This window comes from Urocampus carinirostris, chromosome 6 (assembly GCF_059441175.1).
Source record: "Urocampus carinirostris isolate Australia breed hairy pipefish chromosome 6, RoL_Ucar_1.0, whole genome shotgun sequence".
Classification (NCBI taxonomy): domain Eukaryota; kingdom Metazoa; phylum Chordata; class Actinopteri; order Syngnathiformes; family Syngnathidae; genus Urocampus; species Urocampus carinirostris.
In genome coordinates this window covers 20,199,955-20,211,617 of record NC_142354.1, presented here as the reverse complement: position 1 = coordinate 20,211,617, position 11,663 = coordinate 20,199,955, and the positions used below count along the sequence as shown (strand labels likewise).

At 35.8% G+C, this 11,663-nt stretch overlaps 1 protein-coding gene across 1 annotated transcript; it reads left to right on the top strand.

Moving 5' to 3' along the window:
• Nucleotides 1-4,361: 4,361 nt before the first annotated feature.
• On the top strand, nucleotides 4,362-6,515 carry LOC148364097 (green-sensitive opsin-like). Its single transcript, XM_088338165.1, has 5 exons — nucleotides 4,362-4,840; nucleotides 4,913-5,081; nucleotides 5,380-5,545; nucleotides 5,623-5,862; nucleotides 5,949-6,515. Exons 1-5 carry the CDS (start codon nucleotides 4,456-4,458, stop codon nucleotides 6,045-6,047), a joined length of 1,059 nt encoding a protein of 352 aa, XP_088194291.1. The 5' UTR covers nucleotides 4,362-4,455; the 3' UTR covers nucleotides 6,048-6,515.
• The last annotated feature ends 5,148 nt before the right edge of the window (nucleotides 6,516-11,663 follow it).

The following is an 11,663-nucleotide window of genomic DNA, read 5'->3' as shown; positions in this document are numbered from 1 at the left end:
TTATATACAAAAACAATTTGTGAAAGCAGCTCTCATATCTAGCAAAATATGCATTTCTATATCCAACTGATATTGGGCACATCTTACCTTCAGCGCGATGCTATTTGGCTGAAGCTATGGCAAGCGCTGAAGCCCCTAAAGTGCCAAATGAAAAAGACAGTCGCAGACGCTCATGACTTAACAAATGAACGCGGTACCGGAATTTTAACAGTAATGCAACAAAAACACAGATTTTGTGAGAATTCCCAAAAAAAACTCAAAACAATCAAATTTCAACTTTTGATACACCGGCAGTAGCTCAGGAGGTAGAGCGCTCGTCTTGGGATCAATAGATCGCAGTTCGAATCCCGGCTCCTCTGTGTCACATGTCGAAGTGTCCTTCGGTTAGACACTGAACCCCTAATGCCCCCAATAAGCAGGTTGGCGCCTTGCATGGCGGCACGGCCGCTATTGGTGTGTGAGTGTTTGTGTGAATGGGTAAATGTGAAGCACATTGTAAAGCGCTTTGGGAAGTCTTCGTTGACTTGAAAAGCGCTATATAAATGCAGATCATTTCATTTCATAAATAAAACTGTGCACATGTGTACTAAAAAATGAAAACTGTATCTTGTGACATATTATTTTTGCACTTCTTTTTATTTGACTATTGTTATGATAAACTACCTTTATTCATTGCATTATTAATACAAATGAGCCAGTTTCTAAGCATTATTTGGTAAGTATTTGTCCTGATAGTCTTTTATCTTTTTTTCTCATGAAATCTTTATTACGTTTGCCCTGGAGTGTCGAATCTAATCTTGTTGCATTAAATGTTTCACAACGTTGATATCAATGACAATAAAGACAATCCAATTCTATCCATCTATCATCTCACTAAGGTTGTGAGGGGCGCTGGAGCCCATCCCAGCTATCTCCAAGCAGGGGACACCCTGAAGCAATTGCCAGCCAGCCACATGGCACATAGACAGATAAAACAATTAATACACTCAATCATACCAAGGGGCAATTTGGAGTCAACAATTAACCTGTCATGTATGTTTTTGGAAAGTGGGAGGAAACCGGAATGCCTGGAGGAAACCCACGCAGGCACAGGGAGAAACACCACTGAGGTAGGCTGGTAGCTGAATTTGAACTCATGAATTAGAACTGTGCCGTAAAGTGCTTACCACTCATCCAAATCAATTCAATTCAATTTAGTTGAGGGGATGTGAGCTTCCTGCAGAAGCAGCAAAAAGCAACTCAGAGTACAGAATACTAAAATAAATAAAATAAAATCAGACAACTTTCCACTGAGAGGTGAACTTCACTCATCAAAATTGGACTGATATCAACAAGATTGCCATATCATAAACTTCAAAGTTGTTTTCTTTCTTCTAAAAGCAGTAAATATTGTTAGTTTTAATGTCCGAACTGGCTTTTTAGATTTATGCCAGAAAAAAAACTTTAAAAGAACATTTTTTGACCATAACATCTTGGTTGTTCACATTGGTTACTCCCGCAAGCACGTGGCCAGGAGTTTTCAGATCGGATTCTGGTTTAAATGTCAATAGAAAAACTATTCTAGCAATAGTGTGCATGTCTGTCTCAGAGTTCATTTATCCTGAGTTCAATCCCATGTACTGGACTGATAGTCAGGTCTAAACTGCCTCAAACTATGAGAGAATGAGTGAATGGTTCACCTTCTTCTTTACAGAAGTCAGCTGGGATGGGCCTCAGCACCTTCCTGAAGATATACAGTTGGTTGATGAAGGTATAAATGTATGAATAAATAAATGAATGAATGGGTTGTTTAGATTCAAATATCCAGTACATAAAGGCGGATCCTAATATACTAATTATTGCATCTATTTAAAGTGTTACAAAATACGGGAATTCCATTCAGCAAAATAATGGCTTACGCGCATGTGTTGTTAATCTCTGTGGTTTCACATATAAAACCTTTGAGAGATTAGTTAGGGAAAAAATGGATACATAGATAGATAGATAGATAGATAGATAGATAGATAGATAGATAGATAGATAGATAGATAGATAGATAGATAGATAGATAGATAGATAGATAGATAGATTGATTGATTGATTGATTGATTGATTGATTGATTGATTGATTGATTGATTGATTGATAGATAGATAGATAGATAGATAGATAGATAGATAGATAGATAGATAGATAGATAGATAGATAGATAGATAGATAGATAGATAGATAGATAGATAGATAGATAGATAGATAGATAGATAGATAGATAGATAGATAGATAGATAGATAGATGGATAGATAGAAGAAAATAAAATCAATTGTCAATTATACCAGCTCGGTGGACTTGGGGGTATGGCGCCCTCCCCGAGACTGGGAGGTTGTGGTTCAAGCCTCGGCCGAGTCATACCTAAGACTTAAACATTGGTACCCGTTGCCTCCCTGCTCGGTATATGTATATATATATATATATATATATACATATATATATATATATATATATATATATATATATATATATATATATATATATGTATATATGTATATATATATATATATATACATATATACATATATATATATATATATATATATATATATATATATATATATATATATATATATATATATATATATATATATATGTATATATATATATATATGTATGTATATATATATATATATATATATATATATATATATATATATATATATATATATATAGACAGCTATAAATACAGATGTGCCCATAAACATACACAGAGGTACTGTATATAAACTTATGAGCAAGTGCAGGTGTATCAACAACAATCAATAGTTTGCATACCAATATACCACATTCTATAAAAACCTCTGTCCAGACATTTATATGAACTTATTTTTATCATTTTAGTTTTATCGAAATGTTTTATCATTTTCGCAGAACTAAAATATACTATTCTGAAAAAATAAATGTTCTAATCTCTGCAATGCAAATGAAATGAAATGAAATGATCTGCATTTATATAGCGCTTTTCAAGTCAAGACTTCCCAAAGCGCTTTACATTGTGGTTCACATTTTCCCAATAGCGGCCGTGAAGCCATGTAAGGCGCTAACCTGCTTATTGGGGGTATTGTGGGTTCAGTGTCTTACCCAAGGACACTTCGACATGTAACACGGAGGAGCCGGGATTCGAACTGCGATCTCTCGATCCCAAGACGAGCGCTCTACCTCCTGAGCCACTGCTGCCCCAATGCACTGCAAAAGAAAACAAAGTAAAATATAAAATTTGATAATTTTTAAACACTGTACATTTTTTTCCCGTGACAACACAAAGTGTAAACTGACAATTGACATATTCGGTCACAAAGCCTGGCTGGTGACGCCGAGCCGTCCATGTTACTAAGAAATTATCACACTCTCTGTGAGCCCTTCATGTTAATTTCAAAAGTAAAATGGCGTTTGGCCAAATTCCTCTCAAAATCAAGCATTCAGATTGTCTTTTGAGAAAATACAATGTGTTTTTAAATTGTTTTATTGCTTGCTAATTCAAATATTAGGATTTAAAGTAACAGATACACTTGTACAATCTATGGAGATGGGACAAAATGTGGAAAAACTAATGATGGGTGTACAACTTCCTCAAGCTCTCATTAGACTAATCAGCTGTACCTAAGTGACCTGAATACTAATGCACAATTCATCAGCTAGGTTGTGGCATACCTTATACTTAAGTGTGGAAAATTATACAGTCCTTTTAATCCTGAAGCAAGAAGAGCACAGACATTACAGTAGTCCGTTTGAGTGAAGATCCATACAGTGAAAGTGCCAGATGGAGTCCGTCCATAGTAAATGCTAAACGCTGCTGGTCAATAGAGGAAGAAGAAGAATAAAGAATGTATGCACTTAGGTCCGAACTAAATTAAGTTATTTTATGATCAGATATGAACATTAAATATGAGAAGTAAACATTTGGAAAGATATTGTTCGACTTATAGACCATTTGTTGCTGGGTTTAAGAGATTGCTTTAAAATCTGATTAGGTATATTACAGGATTTATTTCATGATTTAAATTGGGACTTTAACTAAAACTAAATATATTTAGTACATAGTAGGTATAACTTCCTCTCTGACCTACATACAATCAAAAGTGTTGAATAACACCCTTAAATTTACCACTTTGTAGCTACAAGGTTTTGGCCCGAAGACTTGATACTGTCTCTCATTAACCGTAAAACGATGTAATGGTTGGTCAAAAGTCAAAGATGTGACCTGCAGAGTCTTCATGTTTTGGCAAAGTCAATTATTGGTCAGATTTGAGCAGCACACTTCCACTTAATGCCTCTGTAATCTGATAAATCCAATTTAAGGATCACAACAAGCAGGTATAAAACTCCAGCCAAGGCGGCAAGAGTCCCTGGAGAGTGTTCGGCTTTCAACACCAATTGAGACAACAAACTATCGGACAGACGCTCCCGCAATCCAACTCTACAACCATGGGTTGGGACGGACAGTTTGAGCCCAATGGCACAGAGGGCAAAAACTTCTACATCCCCATGTCCAACAGGACTGGGATTGTTAGGAGTCCCTTTGAATACCAGCAGTATTACATGGTGGACCCGATTTGGTACAGAATGTTGGCTTGTTACATGTTCTTCCTGATTTGCACCGGAACTCCAATCAACGGTCTGACATTGTTGGTCACGGCTCAGAACAAAAAGCTCCGGCAACCACTCAACTACATTCTGGTCAACTTGGCTGTGGCGGGTCTCATCATGTGTGCTTTCGGGTTCACCATCACCATCACCTCCGCTATCAACGGCTATTTCATTATGGGAGCCAAATTCTGTGCCATTGAGGGATTCATGGCAACCCTTGGAGGTAAGATCATTTTAGGTGTAAAAGGCTTGGTGTGATGGTTAAAAATAATTTCCTGACCAAACTTTGCTGCAGGTGAAGTTGCTCTCTGGTCTTTGGTGGTGTTGGCTGTGGAGAGATATATTGTTGTGTGTAAACCAATGGGAAGCTTCAAGTTCACTGGCACCCACGCTGCAGCAGGAGTGATTTTCACCTGGATCATGGCTATGGCTTGTGCTGCACCTCCACTGTTTGGCTGGTCTAGGTAGGTTTTTTTAAATCCACTCAATTTATTCCTGACAGCAGTGACTGCTATGTTCACCCTGACATGGTATCCACATACAAAGAGGAATGGCTAATAAACAGCTTCAAATGTAGAGCACCTAACTGCCATTAACCACAGAAGACGTCAAATATGTATTTTATTCTACCAGACAAGGAATGAATCATAAAGGTTAAATGCATATATCCTTTTTACAGAAAATTGTAACCTTGTAGTGCTGACCATTTTGGTAAAAAGATTTCCTCAAAGCAGAAAAAGCAATATGTTACCTCCTTCACAGATACCTCCCCGAGGGCATGCAGTGCTCCTGTGGACCTGATTACTACACTTTGGCTCCCGGCTACAACAACGAATCCTATGTCATCTACATGTTCGTCGTCCACTTCTTCATTCCCGTATTCCTTATTTTCTTCACTTATGGCAGTCTTGTGCTCACAGTCAAAGCTGTAAGTTGTGTGACGCATTTAATCACCCACCTGTCGTTGAGTTTGGGCTTTTAACAACATCTATCCTTTGCTTAAAGGCTGCAGCCCAGCAGCAAGATTCTGCATCCACCCAAAAAGCTGAGAAGGAAGTGACCCGTATGTGCGTCTTGATGGTCTTTGGCTTCCTAATCGCTTGGACCCCATATGCCACCTTTGCCGGCTGGATCTTCTTGAACAAGGGAGCCTATTTCTCTCCCTTGACAGCTGCCCTCCCTGCCTTTTTTGCAAAGAGCTCTGCCCTCTACAACCCTGTTATCTATGTTCTGTTTAACAAACAGGTTGGCACATCAGATTGTCTTCCTGTCTTTATCTGCCCCGGTAAATCTTGCTACTTCATTCCTGTTCTCTTTTCTGTTTTTCCTAGTTCCGTAACTGCATGCTGAGCACTATTGGAATGGGCGGCATGGTGGAGGATGAGACTTCAGTGTCCACCAGCAAGACAGAAGTTTCTTCTGTCTCCTAAGCATGATACCGACTCCAAATCAGTGGATGTCCTCCTTATGGATTGCATCCATATAAAAAAAAAATATCCTATGGAAAAAAATGTCTTGGACTATTGCCAAACGGAATTGGGTTATACGAAGGAACTCTGGACAAAACACTCATCGAATATCAACTCACCTGTCAATATGTATATAAACCCCAGTGGAGGAGAAACCAGAAGGCTGCAAATGTTGTGCATGGTGTTTTCTGTCTGTGTGCGCGAGTGAGAATGAACTGCGATTCGATATGAAAAGTTTGATGGCACTTTGAAAGGCTCGGCTTTCAAGTGGTACAGCGCGAGAGTACCTGGTTCTTGTGCAATCATGTGAGGTTATTTTCATGTAATTATGTGAAGTTTCACTGGGCTATCAGTTTGATTGTTTTTATGTACATCACAAAAAGGAGAAAAAAAGGTAGGCTGGAGTAAATAAATGCATGCATGAAAAGATTTGTGGACTATTTTGACTTTGTCGTGCCTTTTAAATTTTGAGAAATATAAGATTGCAATAATCCTTCTGTATAATTTGAAGATAAATTTGCACTCAGTTCATGGGTCAGAACAAAGCACATACATGCCACTTCCTTAAACTAAAATATTTCAACCTAATAGATACCATACATACCTGTCAACCTGTACGTTTTTGCCGTACAAAGTACGTTTATTATGCATGTTAAGACGTGTACGCCGTACAAGAAAATCTGTACGGAAAAACGCAAATTTGTCAATTATGGGTACCATCCGGTATACACTGACTACCACGAAACGGCAAATCAATCAAGTCATATGAGTTCGCCGCGGTAGCCTCTATCTCGGTATCGTTTTTTTCGTTGCAAATGAAGCGAGCGGTTTGATGCTACTGTGCGCATGCGTCTGCCGCCTGGGGATTTCCCATCATGCATCATTCCGTGGTAGTTGTGTAGTGAAAGGAAGTCCGTCTCTTTTTAGAGAACCGGCTTTTTCGGCTCAACTCATTAAAGAGAGCCGGCTCTCAAAGGGCTGACTTGCTTTGATGCATTATATTACGAATTATTATGTTGTATAAAGAAGTTAACAAAAAAAGGAAGAATAAAAGGAGAAAATGAAAAAAGACAGGTTTGTGGTTATCCCTTTAATCAGTATATTACCAACAAAAATTTAATGCAGGAAATGAATTAATAATTTGAATAAGAAAATGTATTATCCAACTTAAATATACTTGCATGTATTTTTTCCTTCTACAGTGAACATCCAAGCTACTTAATTTTTGAACTTTTCTTATAATAAATCTCATTCATGTCGAGCAACTCAGTATCTCACAACAAAATATTTTTATGTTTATATATATATATATATATATATATATATATATATATATATATATATATATATATATATGTATATATATATATATATATATATATATATATATATATATATATATAGAGGGCAGCACGGCGGCGCAGTGGTTAGCGCATGTGCGGCACAGTTCTAAGGTCTTGGGAACCTCCTGTGTGGGTTCAAATCCAGCTGCCGGACTTACTGTGCGGAGTTTGTATGTTCTCCCCATGCTTGCGTGGGTTTCCTCCGGGCACTCCGGTTTTCTCCCACATTCCAAAGACATGCATTTCAGGTGGATTGGCTGGTCCAAATCGTCCCTAGGTGTGAATGAGCTAACGAGTTGTCTGTTCCTGTGTGTCCCCTGCCCACTGCCCGATGATTGCTGGGATGGGCTCCAGCACCCCCGCGACCCTACTGAGGATAAGCGGTGCAGCTGATGAGATGATATATATATATATATATATATATATATATATATATATATATATATATATATATATGAATGAATGAATGAAAACTTTATTTCGAACATAAAAATAAAAACAGGACAAAAACAATGAATCAACAACGAAATAATGTCACACATGTTCGAAAAGGGGTAGTCAGAAGCAGATGCTTATTTTTCCTACCCCTTTATCTTCCCTATAAAACACATTTTATATATAGCTCCTCTTATGTCCAATACAACAAAATCTCATGGATATACTTATTAAATAGGTCAGATATCAATAATTATAATAGTTACAATAATCACATACTTTATACACTAATCTTCGCAATACCCATCCCTCAACGTCATAATGCGCATAATGTCACTGCGGCACCAGTGATAATATCAATAAAAATAAACACAATACTTATAACAGTTCTGATGTGATAATAGAACAATAACAACAAGTTAGCCATAGTTTGAAGTGCAGTATTTCCAGTCTCCCTCATATCCCATTTTCTTCATCTCTGTATTTCGCCAGTAATGCTTTTTTATATTTAAATTTGAACACATGTATATTTGGACATTGTTTGATTTCATTTTGCAAATTATTCCAAAGTCTGACTCCACACACAGACACACACATACTTCTCCTGGTGGTTCTCACCTTTGGGATTTTGAATTCACCACAGCCCCTCAAGTTATAATTTCCCTCTTTCCGAGTGAATAATCTTTGTATGTTTTCTGGCACTATGTTTTTGTTGACCTTAAATAACAGTTGTGAAGTGAAAAATTTTATTAAATCATCCAATTTCAATAAATTGGACTGCATGAATAAAATATTGGTATGATCCCGATATCCTACCCTGTGTATGGTTCTTATTGCACGTTTTTGAAGGATAAAAAGGGGCTGTAGTGAACTTTTGTAATTATTGCCCCAGACTTCTGCACCATAGGTTAAATATGGCAGAACTAGAGAACAATATAATAAATACAATGCATTATAATGTAAAAGAACTTTGGTTTTATTAATTATTGAAATGCTTTTAGATACCTTTGTTTGTATGTGTCTGATGTGTGTTTTCCAACTTAATTTATTGTCTATTATGACCCCTAAAAACTTAATTTCTGATACAATGTCTATCGTGACACCATCCATTTTTACTTCTAAATCTTGATTTGCCTTACGATTACCAAAGAATATTACTTTGGTTTTATTTAAATTTAAAGATAATTTATTTATATCCATCCATACTTTTAGGTTAATTAGTTCACGATTAATACAGGTTACCAAATCCATATAGTTATCATTTGAATAGAAAATGTTAGTGTCGTCTGCAAATACTACTATTTTCAATAGTTTTGAAACATTAAAAATATCGTTAATATATAAATTAAATAGCTTTGGTCCCAGGATAGAACCCTGTGGTACTCCACAACAGATGTCCAAATATTCAGATGAAAACTCTTCCATTTTTACATATTGCTTCCTCCCCGTCAAATAACTTTGAATCCATTTCAAAGCCACTCCCCTGATGCCATATCTTTCCAGTTTTTTTAATAGTATATTATGATTAATGGTATCAAATGCTTTTTTTAAGTCAATAAATACCCCGACTGCGTATCTCTTCTTTTCTATACTGTGGGTGATTTCTTCTACTGCATCAATAATTGCCATTGTTGCTGATCTGTTTGCTCTAAAACCATATTGACTTTCATTAATCAATTTATGTTTATCTACAAATTGTTCTAGTCTATTATTGTAAAGTCTCTCTAATATTTTAGAGAACTGAGGAAGCAGAGATACCGGTCTATAGTTTGTAAAAATGTGCTTGTTCCCATTTTTGTATATTGGTATAACTTTTGCTATTTTCATTTGATTTGGAAATGTGCCTGTTAGAAATGATAGATTACAGATGTAGGTCAATGGTTTCACAATGCTGTTTATAATTTGCTTAATTAGTACCATATCGATGTCAAAACAATCCATAGACGTTTTGTTTTTACAGTTGTTAACCACGTCTAAGATTTCTGATTCCGTAACCCCGGATAAAAACATGGTCTTGGAGTTCATTTTTAAAAGTGACTCAAATTGTTTACCACTGCACTCTGGGATATTTGCAGCGAGCTCTGGTCCAACATTTACAAAATAACTATTAAAATTCTCCACAACTTGATTTAAATTATAATTTTCACTGTTCTTATCAATAAAATAGTTTGGAGATGCATTGCTTACATTCTTTCCTTTTATTATACTATTTAATATATCCCAAATACCTTTGATATTACTTTTGTTATGATGTAATAAATTGGTATAGTATAATTTCTTGCTTGCTCTTAATATTCCTGTCAATTTGTTTTTATACGTTTTATACCGGGTTTCGGCTTCCTTAGTTCTTAGTTTAATAAATTTTCTATATAAGTAGTTTTTTTTCTTACAAGCATTATGTAAACCCTTAGTTATCCATGGATAGTTTACAGATTTATTCTTAATATTAATTTGTCTCATTGGGCAATTTTTGTTGTACTTGTTGGTGAATATTTCCAAAAATATGTCAAACGCACAATCCACATCATCTGTACCATATATATCATTCCAGTTTTGTTTAACTAAGTCATCATACAGTGATGTAATAGTCGCTTCAGTTCTAACTCATTTGTAAACATAATCCTTAATTGATTCTTGTCTCGTAACCTTTTCATCATACACTGTAAATACTGGTAGGTGATCAGAAATATCACAAACCATTAACCCGCTGACGTTTGTAAATTCCATATTATTTGTAAATATATTGTCAATGAGTGTTGCACTGTGTGAAGTGAATCTACTAGGCCTTAATATAGCTGGGTACAAACTCATACTGTACATCATATTAATATAGTCATCAATGTTTTTATGTTTGTTTGGATTCATTAGATCGATGTTGAAATCTCCACAAATGAATAGTGTTTTGGCGCTTATTGTTGAATATGTTTTTTCAGCCCAGTTTGTGAAGGTTTCCAGATTTGAGCCCGGTGTTCTATACACACAACTGACTATAATATTTTTCCTTTTTTCATTTATAATTTCTATTGTAATACATTCAAGTAAATCGTCAATGACAAATGACATGTTTTGTAATATTTTCGATTTTAATCTTTTGTGCACATATATAGCTACTCCACCTCCTATTTTGTTTGTTCTATTTACATAGTTCAGATTATAGTTGTTTAATTCAAAATTGACACCCCTTCCCTCACTGAACCACGTTTCAGAAACTGCAATAACACTAAACGGGTTCTCAAATTGTTGTAAGTATTCAGTGATGTCATCAAAATTTGTGTACATACTTCTACTGTTAAAGTGTATTATTGAGAATTTGTCTTCAGATTTAACAAAGGTATTGTATTCATTTCCAGTATAATATTTGCAATTGTCTGAGCTAGCTGATATGAATTTGTGGTCAGGATCGAAGTCATCTAATCTTGAATTATTGGAGTCAGTGTGATTAACAATGCTCAGTTCCGGTAAATCATGGCCTAATATATTATGATGGATTTTTTTATTGTGATCTGTAATAAAGGTGTCCATATTGTCAGTCCAGGATGCCATTGTTACTCTTCAGGCAAATCTGTCCAGCTCCTGCAATTCTCGAACCCATAATATTTTTGCTTGTTCCGGGGTGCCGTTTAACTTTATGTATACTCTGCAGTTTGAAGTCCATGTTCCTTGTATTTTGTTCGTTTTCCTCAAAAATCGAGCCTGTCTTGCAATGTCAGAGTTTTTTTTGCTTAAGTTTTCATTTAAATAAACATTAGTCCCTTTTAGTTTTTTTCCTTGCTTAAGGATTTCATGTTTCCGTTTTCTG

Bases quoted from the DNA above. Each gene is read 5' to 3' on its own strand.
- LOC148364097 (XM_088338165.1), top strand. From the start codon at position 4,456: ATGGGTTGGGACGGACAGTTTGAGCCCAATGGCACAGAGGGCAAAAAC. The intron at 5,082-5,379 runs GTAGGTTTTTTT...CCTCCTTCACAG, and splicing joins CCACTGTTTGGCTGGTCTAG to ATACCTCCCCGAGGGCATGC. The intron at 5,546-5,622 runs GTAAGTTGTGTG...CTTTGCTTAAAG, and splicing joins TTGTGCTCACAGTCAAAGCT to GCTGCAGCCCAGCAGCAAGA.